Here is a 24,727-nt window from a genome sequence, read left to right as displayed (position 1 = left end):
CCACCACCATATAGTACCCACTGTCGTCTGTTCCAATTATTGCCAATTTCCTGTACCATTAGATCAAACCAGAACTGATCTTCGCTTCTCTCCTAATCTCATCTTCAAAATAGAGAAGATATATAGTTGTAGCATGTATCTTTTATTTTATTTTACAGGTGATAGTCGATGTGCTAAAGGTTTGAAAAACACATCAGCTGTATATGATCCTTAATGTTAAAAGTGAAGTTTGTGTCGGGATTTGAGGATCAGAGATTGAGGACAGAGGAGGGGGGTTATATAGTAATGGTTTATGAAAGTTCTGAGGAGATGAGATGGGCTGGGATGGGATGTGAGTAATTGTACTGTGGATTAGAGTTAAGAGTGAGTTGATAGCTCATTTGGCGAGGAAGATGTGGACCGGAGATCGCTGTTACTGTTACGATAATATATAAAGGGTTGATGGTATCTTGAAGTCTTTTGTAGATGGTGTATAGAAAACGTGAGAAAGAAAAAGTAGGGTGCTTTGACGTCTGGTGTTTCGGCTTGAACATCATTTGTTCTCAGGGGAAACTGTGCAGATTGAGATGTATAATCGGGTATAGTGTAGGTATTAGCTGATTTCTTTGTTTCTACTGTTGTCTGTCATGTTTCGTCGATATTCACTAGTCATTGTCGTATTCTCCAGATACCGCTGCCATGTTGCTTAACATGTGTCATCAATATCTTCCTTCTATCTTGGATCTATTCATATCTCGAGAAAGCTAAATTCTAGAGAATATTTAGCATCATTGATCCAAGAAAGAAAAAAAACAGAGAAGTGGCTTCCACAAACTCATATAAAGATGATTGTGGTGATTTTAGTTACGCTTAATGTTTCTTCTTTGGAATGTAAGAAAGTTTATATAGAAAAAATGTTGAGTTCATCAAGTTGGATGAGCGGGGCATGTAGGTGAATAATATGTTGTGTGAGTGTATGATGTATGCATCGCTACTCTCATCCTCAATTGTTTCGGACACTGTAGGTCTATTAGATTCTCCAGCCCACATCTCGCATCTTACCTCATTTATAAGAGGAACTAATTTCCTCTTCGATTTCAGTCAATTGAGATGGATAATCGAACCCGATTTAGGTGTTCCACAACCTGCAAGTACCTATGGAGAGGAAGCAAACTGTTACTTTCGAGTGTGAAGTGTGAAGTGCGAATGCGGACAGCAATTCTAGTGTCAGGAATAACTATTATTTGGACCTAAGTTTGGTACTTTACTGTTGTCGGTCCAATTCCTTTTTTTTCATTTGCTTCCAGTTGTTGTCGTTTGGAATTAACTCATGCTCCCATTTTTCCTTTCAAATCCAATCTCACTTCTTTACGTCTTCTTGCCGAGTCTAAGCTTATTCTCTCTATCTATCTGATCTTTGCCACATTCTGAAAAGAAAAAGGTACTTTTACATGCTCATGGATGCTATCTCTACACCGGAGGTCCAGGAGTTTGAAGTTCCTGTTCGTCAGCATCGTGCCTTTTATGGACTAGGTAAGTTTTGAGGTAGGAATAGTGGAATATCAGTGGTAGATTGTAAACAGTGTAAAGAGGGGTCGCTGGATTGTTGAATCAGGTGTTGGAGTAAAAAGTAAATCATTCACTCGTTGCTCGCTGGCTAGTGATACTAGCGGGGTTCTTTAGGCTGCATGGTATCTCATTCATTGTCTATATAAGAACTGTCAGATGCTAATGTTAGGACAATTAAAGTTGAAAAAGAACGAGGCCAATCGCAGGTGTGTCTTTCTTGCGTGTGGTTCCAAGCCATTGCTGAGGTTGAGAATGCTTAATGGCTTTGGGGGCTGCTGTGTTAACGTTTGGGCGATCAGGGAGGTGGGGTTGATAGTCATCTGAAGCACTTAGCAATCAAGGTAGTGAGAATCCACTGTATTCTATATAATGACAGTGGAAATTGGATTTCTAGCAGATGAAAAGAAAAAACTGTGCTTCAGAATTTATCAAGAGTTCCATAATTTCCTTATCATAATGCGGTGCCAGTAGCCCAGCGATCTTCATCATCTATCAATGATCTAGCTGCTCTATTTTGATCATGGTTGGAACGCTTATATAGAGGTGAGAGGAGTAGAGGGAGGAGTCAGGGTTGCGTAGGTAGTGGCATAAGTCCTATCACGGGATAAATAGGAAACACATCCAGCAATGAGGGAAATGGAGGAATTTCTGGGTAGTGAATTAGAGAGTTAGTCTATTTCGACTTGCGTTCTATTTGAGTGAATGCCGTAGGACTTTGGATTGAGAAGTAGAGAATGAACTGAGAGTCGCAAAGCTCAATGGGATTCTTGGAAGTACTACGGACCATGACGGTACAAGGATAATAGCAATTTCGGGTTTCAAAATTGGTATTTGCAAGTGGGATGTAACCAGATACATTGAGACTGTCCCATATCTACAATCCACAAAAGTTTTGAATGTTTATATAGACTAGGTATTAAAGATTTTAGTTAATCTAATAATCTTCTATATAATAAATACAAAAAGAACCATATGTCAGGTCATATTGTATCATATTTTGTCTTACATAAATATAAATATTATATATAAGAAAAATATAACTTATATCTATATCTATTATCATATACTACAATCTCATTTTGTCTCAGAATACTCGAGACAAAAGTTCGCAACCACTGCAGACTGCCGTGTCCAGGAATGGGAACGGTATTGGCGAAATTCATGATTCTTGAATGGAAGTCGAACTTAGAAATTGGCTTGCGTGATTAAACTAAAAATATAGTTGTCATTTCAGATTTTATGATTCTCGTTACTATCTGAACTTACCGCTAGTCATCTAGTCAAACTTTCTAGCAATTTTTACATCGCTTGTCCCACAATCCGCGCCTTCTGCAGACCGTAGAAATACCAGAGCTCGAGACCATTACCAACAATCATAAATTTAGCCTCAGATATTATGGACCCGAATATGCTGTCTTCCAAGTATCTTTTATAACCTTGGAAGGTATGGAATATGGCCCGCTTAACAGTCTGAGGAGACACCTCAGTCGCCTGCTTGGCTTGTACAACCACCACTCCGCGATCTTGAGGGGCAAATGCGGGGTATGGCTTTGATATTTCCTTAATATTGATGTGAAAGATGGTGAATCATATCTATTTACTTTGCTTTATTCCGGTGTCAAAAAGAAAATGAATCTGTGATCGACATCTCCATGGCAGGGTTTGGGGGAAATCGAGGGGGTTTTTTAGCCTGAGTAATATTTAATAATGGCTGTATTCCTGAAGTAAAAGGGCAACACAACTAGCACCAACGAATACTTGTCCCAATGGTTGATCTTCTTCCTGGGGTATCATAATTAAAATGGGCCCGCTCACTTGTTTAAAGTAGATAGGTAGTAATCTACATGCCAATTCTTGGTTTAAGTAATGCTCTTTCATCATGTCTCATATTGTCGAGGCTCTTTTCGCTGTCATCGTGAGAAACTTGATATTTGTTGTCGCTGATGATAATCTTATTTATTTTGGACCAGATAGATAAGTCGAAATTGAGCCCAGAACCCTACAGTTACTGGGCACTGTTTCTAAAGATCTGAGAAAGTATAGAGTGTGAGGTCAAAAATCAATCCAGTAAGTCGTCGTCCTGAGCTAAGTCTGATTTCTCCTTGGGTTTATGGTCGGGTTTATGGACCACTTTAATAGAGACCTACTCTTGAATCTGAAAATCAGAATGCGGGGTATGGCTTTCACCCTCGCTGTCCTTGAAGGGATAGTGGGTGAATCACATATACTATGTGTCACCTGCTCTCTTGCTGATGAAACACTGAAAGTAAATATATCTATATCTATAGAGAAATATCGATGTAAACTTCTCGGTATTGCAGTAAAGACCGTTTTGAAGTTGGGGCTCAACTGACCCTAAAAAAGCCCGCTCATAGGACTGTAGCCGGAGATGCTGTTCTCTCTAACTTTGGTAAAGGGATCACAAGATTGCTACTTAAATGCAAGAATCGGAGAGGATGTAATGGCAATCATTTTTTGATCAGATGGGTGGAATAATTCGATTGACGGCATTGAGAAGAAGCGACGGTGAGATATTACTTTTGAAAGTCTTAGAATTTGACAGCAAAATTACATGGGAGGTGAAGAAGATGAAAGAAATATCGTAAATGAAGCGGATCTATCGAAAGTCTACCATCAATCTACAACTTTAAAGCTTGCTAGATCTCAAATATCCATATTCCATTTTTATCTTATATCTCAGGTCACACCCATCTGGGCAGAAATCCTTTGATTCATTGTGTCATGGGATATTGGATACTTGATAGTACGTTATCTTCCTCCCATTCGTGCTTGCTTATAGTTACGAAATGCATTCTCAGATTATCAAACAATTATCAAACTCAACCTGGGAAAGACACAGGATTCAGCTCAAGCCCAAAGCTTACCCCTCTTTAATGAGTGAATGACTGTACAAAATGAATCAATACCTCACATACCTACGGGACAGTGAAATTTTACCGAACAGTGGATAGAAGACAGTTTCCAGATGCAGTTCGTATTTGAAAGCTATATGAATCTACAGCACACTAGGTGCAACGACTCAGTAAGTTACGAATCCAAAAGCAAGAAGACTTCTGAGAAACTATCCGTCGTCTACCCACCAGAACTGGAAAACTCACTCCCTCAAGGAAGAATGAAATTTACCCTGAACCACGAGTGATTGGAGGAGGAACTTCTATCGTATATGATAGGGATACCATCTGAATCAAAATAACCATATCCAGTCAGACGATAGCAAAGTTACAAATCAACACTGCAAAGTGTCAACAGACAACAAAAAAAGTAATCGACAAGTATCATCTCATCTCATCTCATCCCATTTCAATCCGCTTTCGAAATATCAGGTTAATCTCTAAGAATAGAAGACAAAAAGCCACACGTAGGGGGCTGCACGGAGCCAGCGAGCACCACATTTGTCGGTCAAGCCCAACGTCTCGCTTGCTTGGTCATTAGATACGGAGAGTCGAAACCCTTCTTTATTGAAAGTTTCGGGGTCTTTGAATGGCGTTGAATCTAATAGGAGGGTTGATTGAATTATATATCCAAAGTCGAGAGCGTTTAACGGTGGAGTGAAATGAGGGGTCATGGTAGTGGATGATTCACTTGCGACTTGCAAGTACCTAGGTAGAGCACGTATTCTCGGTCATGGCTTTCAGGTACGCTTTCAATATGAAAATCGATGCACTGATAGGATTCACCTGGGCAATCCATCTCTGGTATCGTACAAGATGGGCGATCTCCCTCTTCAATAAACTCGAGTGTTTGAGATGAATGCGTCAAAATATTCCTTGATCATGAATTGTCAGGTCATTATTGTCTAATAAAGCTTCCTCATATATGTATTCATCAACACTACACCTCTCGTCTCAAAAAGAAATATCCGTATCATCCTCCTCCCCTGACCTTCCACCCCCCCTCTCTTTCTCCCCACTTCCAATCTCAATCCCCATACTCCCCCCACCTCCACTAATACTCCTGGGTAGCGTTAAAATCAACCTCTCATGATCACGATCATTCACAATTCTAATTCCCGTCTCTACCACCTCCCTCACATGATCCCTCTCAACCGTAATCGCCATTTTCGGTTTCCTGATCCGCGTCTCTCCATTTCCATTTCCATTCCCGAGCCCTCTATTTTCTTTTCCTGTTCTTCATCCAATATATCTCCCACAACCACACCTGCAGTCACAGTCGTCGTAACCGTCGGTAAATCAATAGCATCCCTCGCATAACTATAACCATCTAGTGTCGCACCATTCATACCGCTCGTGCTCGTAAACAAATGATCTCGATTTGAAAATCCCATATTCTCGGGAATAGAACGAGGACTGGAAATAAGTGGATGGGGAGAAATAGGAGAAGGGAGAGTGCTAGTACGGATCGTAGGGTAGGAACAGGTATGTGAATGAGCGTGTGAGTGAGAACGACGCGGGAGGAAGGTGGAAGCATTGTCTTTAGAAGTTATCCAGTGGAGGACTAGAACGCTGAAGAGTACTAGATATATCTATGAGTCTTTTGAAGGATTTCTGGTAAAGAGAAGATGAGATAGAGGCTTACTGTCGAGATTACAACACATGAGACATATCCAGCCTGGTTCGCCTTTCAGCACCAATAATAAAGTCAAATTACTTGGGAAATTATCAGCTATCATTCTAAATGATCAGGGGAAGTAACTTACACGACACTGGAAGTAAGTGCACAACAACTTCCAATAAAAGTGCGGATTGCGACGGTACGTGTTTGTGAGTTTGGGTTATTTTTGTAGGAGTACAAGCCTATATGAATTAGTTGAAGAGTGATAAGAATTGTCGATGCAAAATCACCTTGTAGTGGAACGAGAAACAAGGACGTTAGGTAGACCTATATATATATATGTTAAGCTGATATTTGACTACAGCGAACACTATGGGCTTACGTTGACTAATATATCGAAGGCCTACCGAATGTTAATAAACATAATCCTCGAGTGGAAACCGAAGGATTAGAATAATAGGCGACAAAAAACCTACAATAAGAGGTATCATCGCGACTTGTTTCATACCAATCCGACATTCACCGTTCTCATAATTGGCAAATCGGCTTTGGAATCTGAATCAACAAGAGCTCCTTTCCAACAAAGACGCGGAGCCACACTCACAAGATAAAATTCAACGCGATGACTATGCAGTAAGGAACTAAGAGGATTAACGTTTGAACCATCGCATACAAATCAGGTGACTAACTTAGCATTCCAATCGAGTTGAAGAGGTAAAGCGGATCTTTGATGCGCGGTTTTGACGATCGACGAATAATATACTGTTATCTTAGTAAGTATAAGAGTAAAAAAGGGAAGAGAAAACTTACAACCCTTTCAACGAGGAAATAGTAGATGAGCTACTAGCTTTAGTGAATGTTGCGGTCGCTTGCAGTGAAGAAAACCTACTACCTAGAATATCGTGTAAGTACAGCTGGCTGGATATATCATTGGAAATTGAGAGCCCAGAGTCGAACCAGAAAACAACAAATCTGATTCCTTGATTTCAATACTCACTTTGGTCGTCATATAACAAGACAAGCATAGTATAATAGCATTGGAGCACATATACTGTGAATAGTTGACACCAAACCCCGCCGAAACAACTGCGGACCCAAGAACAAATACTAGGGAATCAAAATATATCAAAAGAACCACTGCTCAATTTGTTTATTAGTGCCAAATTCTTAGCAATAAAAGCTTTGTAGATAATCCCTCCAAACTTACACCAACAAACGAGAGGGTATCGAGACCAATCCTGTACATTTTGAACGCGACGAGCTGCATAAGAGCCTTAGTATCTCGCGAATCGTGCAGCTTTTTCTATCGGGTGGATAGACTTACTCATACAAATTGCCAAAACTGCCATTGATATCATAGATAAAATAATCGAGAAAACTGTTCCAGCTCTGGGTTCATTTGCCGATGCCTTCGCCATTCGCTCCATGAGAACTCCCATCTTCAACTTCAAATCTCAATCTCAATACATAACAATGGCGAGTGAGAGGTAATTTCGTGAAAGACGATGTATATTGGAGACTTTTCAATATGTCATATTATTATTCATGTCTGGGTATGTCGAGTTGTTATCCGATTTCCATATTTTGTTATCTTCCGGGTCGATTTATTGTGGAACGCCTGGTCTAATGTTCGTTCGAGGAAAGACATAATGGCTCAATTCAGCGAATCCGATGCGTTTAAACCAAGCCCTGGCTTGCATTACGAGTGCCATGGCTTGATGTTGAACAAGAGTGATATAAAATACCCACGGCATGCAAAATGAGGTGTGTTGAACCGAGGAGGCAAGATACTCGTGTGGGAACAAGGAATGTAAGTAGCACCGAAAAAAGTTCTATAGGTCTAGAAATTCAATTAACAACAGGGAGTAACGTGGATCTGTATTGTTTGTCTCTACAAGATACTGTCTAAATCTAGCAAAAGAAAGTGCGAAATTGTGTTGTGGAACACTGCATTCGGATACTTGCGTTTGACAAAGCCATTGTGTTACCAAGTCCCCGAGAATTGCGCGTGAAGTAAGGGACGAAGAAGTTTTTAAATAGAATCATATGCAATCCACTGATCGCAAAAAAATAAAGATTGAAAGAAAATCAGATCAAGCAATCGAATTTTAATTTGTTATGCAGAATCAAATGCCAATTTGACAGTTGTTGAAGCCTCAAAAGATAGATTCACGGTTCATGCGGTGGAATCATCGGAACTTTGCCGATGAGTAGGTATACACGTGTTGTCCCCAAACACAAGACCACCGACACTTTCAGCTTTTCACGGGAGGACGAGACCACTCCAATGTGCGACAACTAATCATTTTCATATATACAGAACTTTATCTTCCAAAATACTCACTTTTTATACCTGTGATTGTAACCCGGATAGCTGGTATTTTCTGAATAACCAGGAGGGGTACTTGTCGGATCATCTAAACTGATATAGATAACAGCATCTTTCTTTCCCATCTTAATTGCCTTCTTTTCGTTTTTTGCAGCTTCTCTTTCTAACTTCTGCAATCTCTTCATTTCCCTTTTCTCTCTTCTCGACAATCGAGGAAACTCACTTCCTTCGCCGACTAATATTTTACCAGGATGAAGAACATTCATCAATGCAATTGCAATCAACATAGGCAAAGCATCAAGAACCATGAAATACCATTCATGATATGGTATTGGATTCTTGCTTGGATCAAGACCAGCTGAAAATTCTACCAAGCGGTAAATAATTCGTGTGGTGATTAGGACGAGAGATGTAAATATGATATATAAGAGAGGTCTCCAACCGCGATGTCTTTGATCTAGTATTTGATTGGCACTAACTCCTATAGATCTTTCTCGTTGCTGCATGATGAACATAAATTTGATGGCAATGGCTGTGAAAAGCAGGATGCAAAATTCTTGGAATCCAACACCGCCTATGTAGATATGGGTACCGGTCATTAAGATATTTGCATTGGCGCCGGGAGATATTAGTATACCGCCCACAACTATGCAATGAGTTAGGAAAAAGCTCCGTTAATGGACTGAAGTGTCTTACGTTGTGTTGTGAAGGATAGCACGTCAAGCCATACGAAGATCTTGGCTATCTGGATACCTTTGATGCCCCAAACCTTCTGATCTGGAACGAAGAAGTAAATCATTCGTCCTAGAACCATATAAACAAAGGCATTGAACCACATAGGGGCAAGTAAAATCAGAATCTGAGAAACAGTGGCCAGAGCAACATTCTGTTGCATTTTCGTACCAGCTGAGCGTATCGCAAAACTCATAAATTCCCACGTACACCCCATAATCAATACCCAACATAGTCTTAGTTTCTTGTGATAAAAAGCTTGGAAGAGATGCGCTATTGTAACGACGAAGAATAGTAACGTGAAGACAACTGCGGCGGCAAGCGATGGATAAAAATTATAGTTGGCATCTACTATGATTAGCCGTCGATTTCCGGTGAGAAGGAAAGTACATACTGCAAGCCCATTCGGATACATGACCATTTTTATCTGGCCTGACGTTGATACATGATGCTGTTGCAGATGCAATTGTCGAGGCACTGCTGGTTATGGTCGTCGTGGAAGACATGACTTTTAGGGATATGCATAACCTGAAAGCAAGTGGTGTATTGCAATCGAGACTGGATATAGATACGGACGATAACAGGACTGAACATGGCTGTAAGCCTTATATATAGTTGCCATTTTGACACAAGATCCAAAGGACAACCTCATAGAGTATTTTTAGGACAAACTCAATTTTAACTCCGCCATGAAGCTCTGGCTATATGAGAGCCGCCATGTAATGAAGAATCGGTGAGACTGTACGTACTTCCATCATATTAAACGATCCAATTGACAGGACAGGTTCACTGAAAACCCCAGCGGCTTGTGCATGATCCAACGCATTTCCGACATGTGAGGAATTCGTCACCAAGGATGATAAATGGGTGAAGGATGAGACCAATTGGTTTTCACGTAAATATGGATAGTAATGAAAACCGTTGCGCTGGCGCAGAATAAACACAGCCTAGCAAAGTCCACATGTACCTATGGATTGTCCAATGAAAAGCGCTAGAATGGAGCAACGAACTCTCCGACTTGGCATCTTTCACACGTGACCCAGGTAACAACACAACTTTGAAGCATTTAGAGGTAGTGAGTTCGAAATTTGTTCATCGATAAGTCATGAAAGTAGATAGCCCCCAAGTTAAGTTGTTGCCAATAGCGTCGTTAGTACACCAATGTACTGAATGCTTCTGAGAGCACGTGTTGACCCATTTGCCCTTCATGCTGAGCCATTCCAAAATCCTCCCCTTTCCGTCTGCAGGTAGAAATATCTAGACATCGAATCCGACATAAAAAAGTAACTAGATCATTTGAATGCATCAGGGAAACACTTTCCGAAGCCCCCAAAATCTTTGGAAACTCATAAACTGAGGAATGGCACAGAACCTTGAATGCTGAATGTCGGTTTGTCCTCTCAAGAATTTTCCGAAGAACAAATGTCGTTTTCTACTGAGGTCTCATCGTATAATGAACCATACCGGAGACTGGTTGAAGTCTGTATCGTTCCACGACTGTTCCTATTTCTGTTCTTGTACTTCTCTAGGTAGGTAGAAATGGAACTCGGATAATTTGAGAGAGCTTGGATGGTTCTCATACAACGGAGAAGGCTAAAACATTCAGAGCCTAATGAAGATGGCTCCTTCTAAACTCCATAGAAGTTGACTCAAATGCGGCATTTTGATCCTCAAAATTTATATATACGAGCAGCTCTAAATCTCCAATCATGCCAACCAACAAACACGCATAAAAAACCTACCTGTCGAGCGCGGTTTCACATACCGTAAGACCATTACCAAGAAACGTCAAAATTGTGAAATACATACGAATCGTTGATCTTCTGATAGAAACATCAAACGATAGTTAGAAAATAAAGTATGATTTAAGCTTCAGTACCAAGCTTTATCGCCAAGCCGGGAGTTATCTTGACACATGAAGATTGATGAATGATTGGATTTGTCAGGGATGCTAAGGTCGGAGTATGAGATAGGGGTCTACTACCGATCGATTCTAGAAGCAGGGTCTTGATGTATTTCTCAGGATGCAAACGTAAACAAATGAGTAGTAAGTACTTCTATAATTTGGATCTTGTTGTAACATTAAATATATTTATATTCAAGAGATTTACGACTACTGCGAGTCTTCCGTCTTTTGTGGTAGGTAGGTAGGTAGGTAGTTAGGTATTAGGTAGAGCGACTTACGATATAGTTATATGTATAGGTAGGTGCTTACACAAAACCAGCATCCCTACTAGATAAGTGATACCAACGAAGAAGCATCTCAATTCAACATCAGTACCAGCATCAACAATACACTATTAAGCATTCCAATCGCTCATAGTCCTTCGCCACAAGTGTTGTATCTTCAAACGCCAATGTTGACTACCACCTACCTACTTACTCACCACACAACATACCAAATTCAATTGTCCAAACCATCAGTCTGGCTAACGAATATACATTCAGCTAATCACATCATGCACCACCCCGCAACTCGGCCGCCAAACGAAATTGCTCAAGCCTCATTCAAACCCTGAAATGCATCGTACCTTCCTCCTCTCCTCTCTAGCCTCAATCGACATCCAATCATTGTCTTTGACAGACATACCTAGCTAGATATTCACGTAAGATCTCAATTTCAAAAAGTAAGGGTCCTTTTGGGTACCTACCTAGAGAGGTGCCACCATAAGCTTCGTTTCATTTTACGAGAAACAAAATCTCTCAACTACAATGCTAGATACTTCTGTACGAGCTCTCTGAGCTAGGGCTGAAAAAGTATACTTCCTCAGATTCTTACTTGATTGAATTGGGTTTGAGCTCGTTTCCCATTCATATATAATGCTGAGGATGGTCTGTATTATATTTTTGTCTGGAATCTGTTCTGATGGAGGTTTCTTTTCTGTGTTACATAGGCGCTGTTAACTACCTACCTTTACTTACCTAGGTACCTACTTTGCTTTCCTACTTCTCATATTCACTCGATGTTTGTCTATTCCAAAATTCTCTCCATCTAATTCCGTTCGGGGCTCGGCCTGTCTGTTTGCTCTCTTCTTTTACCACTCTATTTCTATGCTTTCTTCGAGGTCACTGCTAGATCAACACAGGCACCTATAAACACTCAGTCAACCTACTCGACTACAACATCTTTGATCTACCTCCTCTCTTTTTGATCGAATAACACAGTTCGAGTCACATCTCAACTCAAACCGCTGCAGTCAACAACCACATCTTACTCATTCTACCCCTCAACAACCAGTCATCACCTCCCCTCCCTATCCCAAAAATGACCGCCCCAGACACCGCCTCCCCACATATCACCAAAATCCCCCTCGAAACCATCTCCAAACTCTCTCCCTTCTCCGGTCTCATCCTCTCCATAATCCTCATCCTCTACTTCCTCATCCGCTACTACCTCTTCGAACCCCTTCTCCTCCCTTACTTCTACGGCTCCACCTTCACAACCATGCCCTCGGGCTCCGCCCTCCGCTCCGGCTTCATCAACCACCACATTGCCGGCCTCACAAAGATCCTCATCTTGATCCTCGCAGCTTATCCCTTCATCTCAGTCACTTTCCTCACTAGTTCTCTACATTCCCCATTCGCGCCAGGAAGCGAGACCACAATGGGAGATGTACTCATCATCGCCGCGCAAATGTTAATCGCAATGTACATATTCGAATTACTGTATCGACCAAAGATCAGTCCAGTGAGTGTGGGACATCATATTGGGACTATTTTGATTGGTCAGAGTGCCATTGCGATAAGTTTGGATTTGGTAAAGGAGAGGGATGCCACGATTGAGTTTATTTTGTGTACAGTCTGGGGTACGTTTTTTTCCCCTTACACATCTTCACCTGAATCCCCATCTCCCCATCTCCTTGCAACACCCCTCCCTCTTTTCCTCAACCAACTAACACAGCCTCCCCCCATGAAGGAGCCTTTGACATCCTCTCTGAATTCCTCCCTCACCTCACCATCATTCTATACCGCTGCAACCCCACCTCCCACGCTTTCCTCCGCAAAATATTCCGCATGGCAGCTATCACCACTTTCACCGGTACAATCGCCGAAACAATCGTCACGATGTTTCTCTTTGGGAGTTTGTGGAATCGATGGACATTAGCGTTTAAAATCTCAACGCCCTTGTTGCATGTGGTGTTTATGGCGGCGCAGTTGTGGGGGACGTGGAATTTTGTGGGTTTGTATAGACGACAGGGGGTTTTGATGAGGGAGAGGGAGAAGAGGGATGTAGAGGAGGGGAGGGGGGTGGATGGAATGTGGAATGGGGAGGGGAATGGGGAGAGGAGTATGAGTGAGATTGAGGTGGAGAGACAGGGAGAGAGAGAATGTGCTGGGAATGGGAGCAAAAGAGTCGTCGCGACGGGCTGGACTCGGTTTCGGAAAATAATTCGAGTTTGAGGGAAGGAAGGTAATCTTTCGTGTCTATGACTTTGTGATATGTGAGAGAAATACATACAGGAAGGTCAAGGTAGAATGTGGTATTGGTGTGAGGGCATCAGGCGTTAGTTACATCGAGCATTTTGGTATTGGGATAACGCATAGCATTTGGAATGGAGTTGAAAGGTATGATGGATGGATGATTCATGTGTAGGTATGTCTGAGATCCATCAATTGCGTGTGTGATAGATAGTAGACCGAAACAGAGTAGTATGATAGACAGGCAGATAGATCGATGAAGAATTATAGAACATATTGATTAAACTAGCTTGTTGGACCTACCTGCTAGAAGCGACTAGGAAGCTCGCGGAGACATGATATTCTATGAGCCAGAGTACCTGCCAGCAGCTTCAGTAAACTCAAGTTAAACACCATATTTATCGCTCACTCCCGCACATTGTAAGCCTTCCACAATCACTCGTCCCCATGCCGATTCTATCCAACCTCAAACCAACAACCTCATATAAAACTTCATATCCTATAAAGAAACCAAATTAGTCTCAACTCCCTTCCAAATCATTCATGAAAAGATCAAAGAAAGAAAAGAGTAAAAAATAAATCAGAAGCTGAACGCGTTCTCAGCAATGACAACTTGTGTCTCTGAGTGAGCTGGGTATAACGTATGTGTTGATCATCATTTTATTTTTGGGAGTAGGGGGGGGGGGGGGAAGGAAATGTGTGGATGGGATGGATTGGTGGGAAACAGAAGAGGAGAGGTGGGAACGTACGGTTGTGGTTTGTTTGGGATGTTGCTGTTTGGAGATGAAGCTGTGGTTAGGTAGTTGTTGGAGGATCGCGCGCTGAATATGCGGCGGTTGGTGGGTGATTGAATGAATGTAGATGCGTGTGTGCACGACTTGATTGTGCTTTTGATTGAACTCTCAACTGGTCAATCATTGATCATTGATCATTAACCATTGATCAATTGATCGATCGAAGCAATGAAGCGCAAACTCCTTCGTCGCCATGATTAGGTATGTACATATGGATGGCGAAGAAAAAAGAGTGCGCGGAAAAGAAGCTTGAGCTTTGAAGAAATAAATATATGGTGGAAAAATTGGAAAACGCGCTAGAGGAGTTTGGGGTTAGTGTGTAATGGATGGTGGTGAGGTGGTGGGGTGTGTATTGGTAAATTACTCTGGGCACGCCTCTTGGATGGAGTGGAGTGAATATTAGGTAGTTTTTCCTCGCAATAGAATATATTGTCAACGAGGTGTACGTAAATGAAGTGTTCATAGTAGTCATCGCGATCCGGTGATTCATAACGCATAGCAAAGTAAAGGTTAAGGATCAAAGTTTCTTTCGATTGCTCAAGCTAAACTATTCAATCCTTCTCTCCTTCCTTCCATCCATCTACTCTTATTCTTCATTCTTCGTTCCCAAATCCATGCTTGCTGTAGGAGCAGTTTCATACCATCTCGTATCGTATCATTATAATAATCATTAATTATTTAAAGGGGCGTATATCATTCAGTCATAAAGGAGTCTATTTCCGCTGTTAGTATGTGATTTTGATCAATGTGTGTTGGAAAAGGGGAATGCAACTCACGTTGTAATTACAAAATAAAATTCGTCAAAAGATCATCGGCTTAAGCTAAGGCGCTATCGGCTTCGCGCTTGTAGTTGTCGTAGGTACCGTAGGAACCGTAGTTTGTGTAGCCGGTTGGGGTGGGAGTTGGGGTTGGGGTGACGGTGGTGGAAGAGGTGGAGGCAGAGGGGTAGTTTTCGTAGTTACCGTCTGTTTTTAGAAGAAGGAATGGTTAGTTATGCGTGTGGGAATGGGATTGGGTGGATAAGATGCAGTGGGAGGGAGGGATGGGATAGTGATAAAGCGAGGAAGTTCACGGACAGTTGCCGTAGTCACCATCTGAATGAACAGAGCGCAAAGTCAGCATTGCTCAGGAGAACCCATGAGACAATTGAGAACATATGAGAGTGCGAGTATGGCTTAAGGAAAGAGAGATCGAGATTGGACTTACAGTCACCGTAATCACCATAGTTTCCATAATCTTCTGGGTTGGCTTCTGGAGCACGTGCTTTCTTGTTCTTGTATGCTCCGTCTGAGAAAAATGATTAGTCGATGGCAATATGTATGATACGTGTGACTTACAGCTTGCGTATGAGCCATAACCGGTTGGAGTTGGAGTTGGTGTAGCTGATGAGGAGCTTGATGAGGAGCTTGAAGGGGTGGCGGAAGGATAGTTTTCGTAGTTACCGTCTAGAATCATGATGTTAGTACTGTATCAAAATAGCTCCTGATGTACGAACAGTTTCCGTAGTCACCATCTATAGGAGGTTGGGTCAGCATTTCATAGTCATAAATCCAAGTTTCCAAAGAATAAATTGATCTGAACATGAAGCCTATGAAATGTATTGAAATTGATTGACTTACAGTCTCCATAGTTTCCATAGTCAGCACGCTTTGCTACTGGGGCAGGCTCTGGTGCGGCTTCTCTGACTTTCTTGTTCTTGTAGGTACCGTCTACGAAATCATTAGACTGGACTCAAAAGATATAATTGATGTGTCTACTTACAGCTGGCATAGCTACCATATCCAGTTGGTGTTGGTGTTGGTGTAACGGAGGAAGAAGATGGGTATTTCTCGTATGTTCCATAGTTTCCGTAATCACCATCTAGAAATATGCATTAGCACTCTACTCCAAGGCCATCATGGAGGTAGTCTTACAGTCACCATAGTCCGCTGGGGAAGCATCAGCTTTGGCTTCTGGTTGAGGTTCTGCAACAGGTGCAGCGACAGCGCCAGCGGCGGCGAATGCCAAAAGCATGATGAAGTCTCTTGAGAAAAGCATATTGAATGTAATTTGATTGTAGTAAATTGATTGGGAATGATAGAGAGAGAGATGAGTAATAGAAGAAGGAAGATGATGATTGATGAGAATAATGAATAAGTGTCGTGGGGTGATAGATCTTAAATAACTTCAGGATACTACCATCCGCCTAGAGTCTAGACACCCGCCTCGATGTATTGTCAAAAATATCCATTTGGATACATCTTACCGAAACAGGCGATGCTTTCACCCACGTAAGAAAAGCATCAAATGTATCTATTCTTGGCAACGTGTCATTCAATCGGTCAAGTTGTAAATTTCTTAATGGGCACGATATTACTCCCACGTCATGATACTTGTGAAATTCCCACTCGGGCTAACACACCGACATTGATATTGATAGCTATTCAGCGATATAGCAACCTAAAGACGTGATAGAACTCGGAAGTAAGGAGTACGAGACCAAGTAGATACATCCTATCCCGCACATTGTACGTATGGGGAAAATCGGCTCACCAACTAAGCTTCTGAATACCTACGTATTCCTATCGCGGCATCGCTTAATTCGTATCTGCATAGCCACTTGGCTAATCGTACATTTGAGTGTTGCGGAAAATAATGTCGCCGCAGCGGATATTCATAACATGTCATCGGTGAAAGGCTTATGTGAGTTTGGAATATGGTGTAATAGACTAAGGTTGCATGGAAATTGCGGGGTCTAACAGTTTAAACTCGTGTTGGGTGGCTCGTATCTTTTGATGATCTACGTTCAGGTGATTGATACGAGAACGCACGAAGATCCATTCTTTCTGATCTTGGCATTCTGGAACGACCGGATAATTGGACATCTTTTCGATTGTGGGGAAGGAAAAATAAGATCAGATATAGTGAAATGCTTATTATTTTGACTTTTCATGGTATCGAGGATGTTGAGGGTATGGAGGGTATGGAGGGTATCAAGGGTATGGAGGGTATCTAGGTTACAGTAGTTCTAGTGAGAAGAATACGAAAAAGGGTGGTGTTGTCAAAAAACCTTAAGTTGACGTGAAAAGTCGTGAGAACGGGTGCAAAGCTCGTTTGACTTGTTAGCTTCTCTAGTCATGAACCTTGGAAGTGAACTTAGTGAAGTGAATTGAAGAAGTATATTTAGAAACAAGAAACAACACCGCCAAGTAAAATTGACAACACAATGTAAAGAGGGTTAGCTGTCGGACCCTATTTTCCCTTTTTTTCCAGCTTATCCGACACTAAATTCATAAGCGATGTGTACCCTACCTGGGCAAGTCTGGGTATAAATATGATCCCTGAAAGATACCCGCAGCCCGCAGGTCTCTCCACTAAATAGTGATTTGTCGATCAGTTCACCGGGGGGTTGGAGAGTCACCTCAAGTTCTCGAGTTCTCAACTTCTCAAGTTCTCAACGTGTTTGCTCCCTTCTACGAGTATCTCTTACCTTTGACATCTCACCATATCTCACCATACCGGTATTTCCAAGCCTCCATCGGTTTTTCCCACATTCGTGCATTAGGTCCACTTCAACCACCAAGCCAACCTCGTACAGCACAACACAAGTTAAGCCCTTGAATAAGTCTTGGAACATGCGTCATGAGTCTCTCCAATCTGGTGGCATGTTTTCTTCTTATCAAATCGGATCATTACTTCCATTCGATAGTCTAGGGTTCAATTGAGTTTGACTAGAGAATCGGTACTAAAAGTATTTGAACGACCTAGATAGATACTTCGATGGCGAAGTCGCTGATCGAGTCGAACGAACAAACCCTTTTCCTAACCTCACTTCATTCATCTCCTCTTTTCTATCAAAGTTAATTTGTATTTTCATCTGATATTTTCGGATATTGTATACTGTTGAATGATTGATTGTTATCCAAGATTTCCTGCATCTTGAACTTCAAATTGTACCCCACCATATCCATTTGTCGATATGTCCTATTCTCCATTTTCAGACAAGTACAATCAAGTACCTCAATCAGAAGATGGTGAAGGTTTACTTTCGAATCCCGAGCCAACGTATAAGCCAACATCCAGACGAAATGGCACCATTTGGTATATATTATCACTGCCGGTAGTATCGTTGTTGTCAGTTGGATTGGGTATATGGATTGGTTCTCGATTTGTAGCGGATCCCGCGAAATTGTGTCCTAGTTATGTGCAACATTACTGTATGACCCAGCATTCGAATCTCCCATCTCTTGTTCTAATGCGAAAATAGCTCCTATTCTGAATGATATCGATACATCATATCAGCCAGTGATGTTCAATGGATCATTCATGAAAGAAAATGCGTTCCGATTAAAAGCAGGCCCGGAAGTGGATGCAGCATGGGGAAGCCTGGGAGTACATTGTAAGTACTATTGTATATATGATTCAATTGACTCGACCAAAGCTAATTATCCATAGACCGAAGTTTCGCATTACCAGCGAGTGAGGCAGAGAAATCCGGATTGACATCTGCTCATGTTCAAATCAACGAAAAATACGGAGGAGGATTTCCGGTAAATCTGGAAGGACTACATCATTTGCATTGTCTTAACCTTGTGAGACAATCTCTCTATTATAATTACGATTATTATCGCGATCAAGGAAAAGGAGCATTTGTGAATGATGATAATATCGTTCAATACCACGTCTGTAAGTTTATCTCGATTTTACTATTTCGTTACAAACTATTCCAATACATCTCATAAATACCTCCACAAAACATATACTAACATCCTCCAGCCCATTGTCTAGATATTATCCGCCAACAACTCATGTGCCAAGTCGATACCGGCGTCCTCGGCCAAGTATGGTGGGATAAATCCAAGCCACAAGCATTCGTAGACTTTAACACCGAACACCAATGCAAAAACTTCGATGCCATAAGACAATGGGCAGAGGAAAGACAATTACCTGCGGGTGGACCACCGGATTTTCTACAAAGACCAGAGGAGAGTGATGTTCTGGAGAGTATACCTTAAGGGTGAAGGGGTAGAAGAGAACGACTGAATAAATGATGTATGAATCGGATGAGGTTGGGCTGGGCTGGGCTGGATTGGGTTGAATATGGTGTTTGGATTGGGTAGGTAGGTATTCGGATCCAAATGGGTTGGATTCTTGGAGTTATATATTCGATTATAGTATAATCTCAAATGTAATATTCAGGAACTACGAAGTACTACTTTTTACTGTTGATAGATATCTCCAGTGAGATTTAACAATTATTCATTTGTTTAAGCGCATTCAATTTCAATTCTCATCTCATCTTCAAGATAAACTCTTTTTCGTCTCGTTTCATCTCATCCTTGCACATTAAAAAAGAGTGTTTTTGCATACCTATCTGCCTAGGTACTCAGCACAACTCCTGATATTACTACATCAGGGAAATATAGCGAAGTTTTCTTGATATGACTATCCATTAGGAATCTATAAAAGCTGGGTAGTCCGTCAATACCAGACCACATTTTATGCAAAGCTACTCATCATAGCTTGATGTAATAGTGCTGTATCAGATATACGATCCTGATATCTATTCCCGATAGGTAGGTAGTGAGTGATGTTTACGTTCAAATAATCGTCATGTATAAGGTTTCCAAAGACATTATACCTGGATTTTCATGTGCGATTTGGCTGTAATTCTCATCTTGTTATATTCTCTCTAGTTTGATATAGTCATTCTTTTAGTCAGAGTATAACCCTTCGCTTGCTCAAATGGAAAACTTTGTATCGTAACTTCTGGTTTGATTTGTTTCAAGTAGAATCCCATCATCTTTCGGCCTTCTCATCGCGGTCATATGCTTCTCTGATAGCTCAACTCTTTCTCTAGATCTGCTATCTCTTTTGTAGCTTCTGGCCGATTTTTTCTGATACTGTCCAAGTCCGTTTCCAGTTTCTTTATTTTGTTGCGAGTAGCACGGTTCTCTGAGACAGAGACTGTTCCTTGCTCATCATTGCGTGACTCTTTTGCTTGTGGTGCTTTTGGTTTATGGGAGCTGCTTTGACGTGGGCGTTGGCCTTCTGTGCTCTTGTCCGCCTTGGATCCTCTGGATACATTACTACTCATGATGTATAGAAATGCGAATAAGTTTGAACGGTTCTCTTGGATTGATAGAGATGTATATATGGAAAAGAGTATAGGAAATTATCTTCCTTTATTTCTTATCGGCTTGGATGTGAATGTATGAGAGAAGAGCTCGTAGTTGATCTTTGAGTGTGGTATGACGATAATGAAGAACGTGATGGTGATTTGATTGAGTTCAATAAGGTGACAACGTATGCTCTATATATAAGATACGGATTGTAGTCACGTGGCATCCATTATAGGTGGCAATGGTTAATTAACAGGTATCTCGAGGCTGAAGTCCAACATATGGGTTAGGTAGATCTTGGGGACCGGAAATCAGACCTAGAGTATCGTAATGCCAATGTGATTGAACTTCTTTCTGTAATTATATTACTAATTGTTTTTCTAGGAAATTTGTTGGTGTATGGTGGGTACTATTGATAATAATATAAATTTATAGGGGATTACTTATTAGTAGTATGGATATGGAAAGCAATAGTTGGCTGTCATCTGTCAGGATTCAATATCAAAAGTTGGGAGTGTGTTATGTGACGAAATTCTGTGATAACAATGTTGAGAGTATTCCTGGTTTGGTACGGTACGGATCCGGTTGAGAGATTTTCGCTATGTGGTAATGATGATTGGAGTGGTTGGATTTACGAAAATAATGCGAGTACTTGCCTGCTCACCACCCTAGATGGTCGTGGTCGGTAGTACTAATTCTGACCGGCAGCGACCTTGATACACCTACGGGTAGGTAGTTGATTATGTTATGAATAGTCGATGATAAATATTAGAATCAAGTTTTTTGGGGGGGGATGGGGGAAGAGGGGGAATTTGTTTACGTTGATGCTTTAAAAAAAGGATATATAGGTGACTAGTAACCCTGTGGTGGCAGATTCTGTAATTGATGAAGTAATTGTTTTATTAAATACAATCAAAAATTTCATAATCAATATTGTATTGTAAGAATCGTTTTTAATATATTAATCGAATTAATCTGAATTTTGGATTTAACAAAGCTTATTTCAATCAATAAGGTCTTAGATTTAGTTTAAGGTAATTATTTTTATGTAAAAAATCTATTTGTATTAGAATTAGATTATATTATTGTTTATTTAACATATTCTGTATTATGTTGTATAATGATATAGTGGTAAAGTTTTTGATTAAAGAAAAAATCGAAAGTGAGGTGAATAGACCTTTCTTCAGATTTTCGGCTAATACTTTTCATTTATTTCATTTATTTTCTAGCTTTTATGCTTGAAAAGTTTCTCGTTTAGAATTTCCTCGTCACTTGATCTAACTGCTACGAATGAACACAAGTTATTCATGATGTGGAATCTCTCGCCGAGTCGAACAATTTCTTTCTCGGCTAAGGTTTGAGTTTCGGAAGTGGTCTGGCTATGCATCCATCCTCGGGACTGTTCAATTTCTTGAATTGCCTTTCGAGCCGCAAGTTGATGGATTTGTAGGGTTTTTTTTCTGTGAGCACTTGGACTGGAATTTCGAGAATTGGTAATCTGTCAGATGGCGAGTGACGTAAAATGATACACGCTGGGTTTCTCTGTGTGATTCTCGGACAAATAAGTAGATATACAGTTGTTCTAATTTCTGCAAATAGGCCAGGCATTCTATGTGGCGCCTGGATGATTTGCGGATGGAAAGTCTCAAATGTATCGGTATCTTTATTGTTGGAACCAGGTACTAATGAGGAAGAAGTGTTTGATCGTTCGTGCTCGGACCGCAGAACTTCCGATTTCTTTGTGACCTTATCAATCAACTTGAAGTCATCATCTTCGTCGCACCCAAAATCAAGGACCGCACCCCACGTCCGTGGGCTAAGTGCTCCACGAAGCATGTGGACGACACTTGCGTCTAATCGTTCACCACTCTGTACACACCGAAAAAGTCCACTCCCTGCTCTAGCGATTCTTTCAGTCAGTCCATGTGCAGCAGGATTGCCAATGCCAAGACAAAACACTCGAATATTTCCTTGGGATTTCTCCACCTGCTCATCAAAATAATGTAAAAGGGGCTCTAGATATCGGACCTTTTTACAAATAAATGAGATTGCACCAGTAAGGAGAATGATTTCCAGTGGTATCTCAGCTATTCGATTTTCGATAGTAGCTTGAATTGCCTCGAACGGCTCCCTTGGTCCATATCCTGCATCCAATATCTCTAGATATTGCATAGCTTCTTGGATAGTTTCGTTGTTGTAGTCCTTGCTCTGGGACCATAAGAAGTCGTTTTTGTTTCCGAGAGAGAGAATGTTGAGCTTAAAATTAGTTGGTAGTGACTTAAGAAACACTTTTAAAGTCGAGACGAGCATTGGAATATCTATTTTCATATTGATACTAAGATTTGCAACAAAAACGATCTCTGATGTTGAAAGGGTGGCGAATTTGGAGGAGGACAAGAGGGGACAAGTGATACTAATAAGGCCCGATGATTTGGGATGGTAGGGTGAGTTTCCAACTGGGCGTAATGTAAGGTGCTTCAATATCGTTGGCCTGTATGATTAAAACGAAATCTTTCTCTAAATCAGTGGGCATGTTTGACAGCGTCCTAGTCGCCATATTATCAATAAAACTTCCTAAGTGGCAGTTGAAACAGCTCCTATGGACACCGCGACCATATGCGATGGAGACTGAACCCTTTTGATCAGTTTTCTTTTTGGTAATATTATATCCACTGTGATATTAATCTCGCCAGTAATATGATCGATGGAACTTTTGACTGGTTCAACGGTAGATGGATGCTTGGCGGAGCTTTTAAGGCCATAGCAGTGAGTGATCCAAGCTGGAATTCTGAAGCGCATGCAATCGATATTTTGTTTCAACTCTCCAGCATAAGTGATCTCGACATGAACACGTTCTCCGAACGGAACATGACCAATTCTTGTGACAAGAAAATTGGGCCCCTCGGGAACTTGTACGATGATGCCGGCGGTATCGCCCTTAGCTACCATAACATCATAAATGATTTCTGCTTGTTTCCTCTCCTTCATGAAACCGTAGAGACAATCTGAGCCAAATTTACACTTAAACCCAACAACACTGACCCTGTCGTAAATAGAGAACTTATACGCGCAAAGTTGGCCATCTTCCAATGTCACAGAATTGACAAAGGTTTGCTTGAGTATTGTTTTAAAGGTTTCCGAAACAATAGTTGTAGACACTTCGATTTTGTGTAGCGGTAAGATACGTTGCCGTAAGCCAACGGCCAGACACCCGCAAAACTCATTCGACCTGGGTAAACGACGCAGCCCCGGGGCTTCTGATGGAGGCAGACTCACAGCACTAAATTCGGGATAAAACTTTGTGGATATGTTTCTTGAATTTTGGCGAATGTATATGTAGTTACCGAGGAGGACAAAGTAGAAAGGGGAAGTAAATTCAGACCATCTGTATTTTCAGATTCGAAGGCTGGACTAGTCGCTAACATTGAGAGGATAACAATTGAAAAGAGTGGGGAGAAGGGTAAGTCGGCATAAACCGACAGAAGCATGTATGAAAAGAACCAATATCATCCTTGCGGCAAGAATTTCTTCTGCAACATGGTATTAAACGATTTGTGCCCAGTGAATTATGCAACAAATGGAATGTTGGTAGTCGAACGCGCTGTGGGATCCATATCTAGGTATTCAGACGAGGTGGCTGACTTTTTGGCTGACCCTTGTGGCTCACCAGGCTTTTGCAAATGACCTTGGAAGACGGCCCCGGTAACCTTGGTTTTGAATGGTAATCGACCAAAGAACGAAAGGGCGAGAAAAGATCAATAAATATGTATTGAGAAGGCTGAGTAAGTACCTTGTACAAGGAGAGCGAAGGATAAGCTTCTGTACGCCAGACCTTTTACGAACCACCAGCTCTTGGTGCTGGGCAGGAATCTTGTATCTGCAAACGCGCGCAGGACAGAGAATTATGAACGAGAGATGAAAATGGCCTGAATGTCAACGATTAACAGAAGAATTCATAACGAGCTGACCTTCACAACTCCTCACTGGAGAGCAGAGAATGAGCATGAAGCTTACGCCCTCAGAAATTCAAATCGCACTTTGGAGGCCCTGACGTCTAAGGGTTTTCAATACTCAGCAATGCAAATGGTTTGCGCCAAGCGAAGCTTATAAAGGGGTTATAGGAGCAAAACACAAGGGCTATCTATGAAGCTGTGATCTTATTGAGATCAACAGAAAGCGATGGCAGGAGAGAGTTTCTTTGGATATATCCGAAAATATTAGGAAGGGATGGGTTTTGTTGGGTAGATCCAAGGTCGACCGGCATAATTCTT

At 41.3% G+C, this 24,727-nt stretch overlaps 8 protein-coding genes across 8 annotated transcripts; 2 read left to right on the top strand and 6 right to left on the bottom strand.

Moving 5' to 3' along the window:
• Nucleotides 1–5,596: 5,596 nt before the first annotated feature.
• On the bottom strand, nucleotides 5,597–5,854 carry EAF02_001774 (uncharacterized protein; the record flags this gene model as incomplete). Its single annotated transcript, XM_038897822.1, has 1 exon — nucleotides 5,597–5,854. The coding sequence occupies one exon, from the start codon at nucleotides 5,852–5,854 to the stop codon at nucleotides 5,597–5,599; it is 258 nt and encodes an 85-aa protein (XP_038762797.1).
• Nucleotides 5,855–8,421: 2,567 nt separating this feature from the next.
• Nucleotides 8,422–9,648, bottom strand: EAF02_001773 (uncharacterized protein; the record flags this gene model as incomplete). Its single annotated transcript, XM_038897821.1, has 3 exons — nucleotides 8,422–9,056; nucleotides 9,107–9,490; nucleotides 9,537–9,648. 3 exons carry the CDS (start codon nucleotides 9,646–9,648, stop codon nucleotides 8,422–8,424), a joined length of 1,131 nt encoding a protein of 376 aa, XP_038762796.1.
• Nucleotides 9,649–12,407: 2,759 nt separating this feature from the next.
• EAF02_001772 (uncharacterized protein) lies at nucleotides 12,408–13,543 on the top strand (the record flags this gene model as incomplete). Its single annotated transcript, XM_038897820.1, has 2 exons — nucleotides 12,408–12,948; nucleotides 13,044–13,543. 2 exons carry the CDS (start codon nucleotides 12,408–12,410, stop codon nucleotides 13,541–13,543), a joined length of 1,041 nt encoding a protein of 346 aa, XP_038762795.1.
• Nucleotides 13,544–15,171: 1,628 nt separating this feature from the next.
• Nucleotides 15,172–16,392, bottom strand: EAF02_001771 (uncharacterized protein; the record flags this gene model as incomplete). Its single annotated transcript, XM_038897819.1, has 8 exons — nucleotides 15,172–15,320; nucleotides 15,432–15,449; nucleotides 15,562–15,642; nucleotides 15,693–15,800; nucleotides 15,851–15,868; nucleotides 15,975–16,064; nucleotides 16,117–16,215; nucleotides 16,269–16,392. 8 exons carry the CDS (start codon nucleotides 16,390–16,392, stop codon nucleotides 15,172–15,174), a joined length of 687 nt encoding a protein of 228 aa, XP_038762794.1.
• Nucleotides 16,393–17,730: 1,338 nt separating this feature from the next.
• EAF02_001770 (uncharacterized protein) lies at nucleotides 17,731–19,617 on the top strand. The gene is made up of 4 exons (XM_038897818.1): nucleotides 17,731–18,551; nucleotides 18,602–18,733; nucleotides 18,790–19,020; nucleotides 19,111–19,617. Exons 1-4 carry the CDS (start codon nucleotides 18,314–18,316, stop codon nucleotides 19,347–19,349), a joined length of 840 nt encoding a protein of 279 aa, XP_038762793.1. The 5' UTR covers nucleotides 17,731–18,313; the 3' UTR covers nucleotides 19,350–19,617.
• A 541-nt stretch (nucleotides 19,618–20,158) lies between these two features.
• EAF02_001769 (uncharacterized protein) lies at nucleotides 20,159–20,431 on the bottom strand (the record flags this gene model as incomplete). Its single annotated transcript, XM_038897817.1, has 1 exon — nucleotides 20,159–20,431. One exon carries the CDS (start codon nucleotides 20,429–20,431, stop codon nucleotides 20,159–20,161), a length of 273 nt encoding a protein of 90 aa, XP_038762792.1.
• Nucleotides 20,432–21,806: 1,375 nt separating this feature from the next.
• Nucleotides 21,807–22,784, bottom strand: EAF02_001768 (uncharacterized protein; the record flags this gene model as incomplete). The annotated part of the gene is made up of 1 exon (XM_038897816.1): nucleotides 21,807–22,784. One exon carries the CDS (start codon nucleotides 22,782–22,784, stop codon nucleotides 21,807–21,809), a length of 978 nt encoding a protein of 325 aa, XP_038762791.1.
• Nucleotides 22,785–23,030: 246 nt separating this feature from the next.
• Nucleotides 23,031–23,881, bottom strand: EAF02_001767 (uncharacterized protein; the record flags this gene model as incomplete). The annotated part of the gene is made up of 2 exons (XM_038897815.1): nucleotides 23,031–23,685; nucleotides 23,733–23,881. The coding sequence occupies 2 exons, from the start codon at nucleotides 23,879–23,881 to the stop codon at nucleotides 23,031–23,033; spliced, it is 804 nt and encodes a 267-aa protein (XP_038762790.1).
• Between the last annotated feature and the right edge of the window lie 846 nt (nucleotides 23,882–24,727).

The sequence above is a fragment of the Botrytis sinoallii genome (genome assembly GCF_014898435.1).
Source record: "Botrytis sinoallii strain Bc 23 chromosome Unknown BSIN_002, whole genome shotgun sequence".
Classification (NCBI taxonomy): Eukaryota; Fungi; Ascomycota; class Leotiomycetes; order Helotiales; family Sclerotiniaceae; genus Botrytis; species Botrytis sinoallii.
This window is presented reverse-complemented; position numbering and strand designations above follow the sequence as displayed.

Coding starts and splice junctions, on each gene's coding strand:
- EAF02_001770 (XM_038897818.1), top strand. CDS start 18,314: ATGTCCTATTCTCCATTTTCAGACAAGTACAATCAAGTACCTCAATCA. Junction 18,552..18,601: donor TAGTTATGTGCAACATTACT/GTATGACCCAGC, acceptor ATGCGAAAATAG/CTCCTATTCTGAATGATATC. Junction 18,734..18,789: donor GGGAAGCCTGGGAGTACATT/GTAAGTACTATT, acceptor AATTATCCATAG/ACCGAAGTTTCGCATTACCA.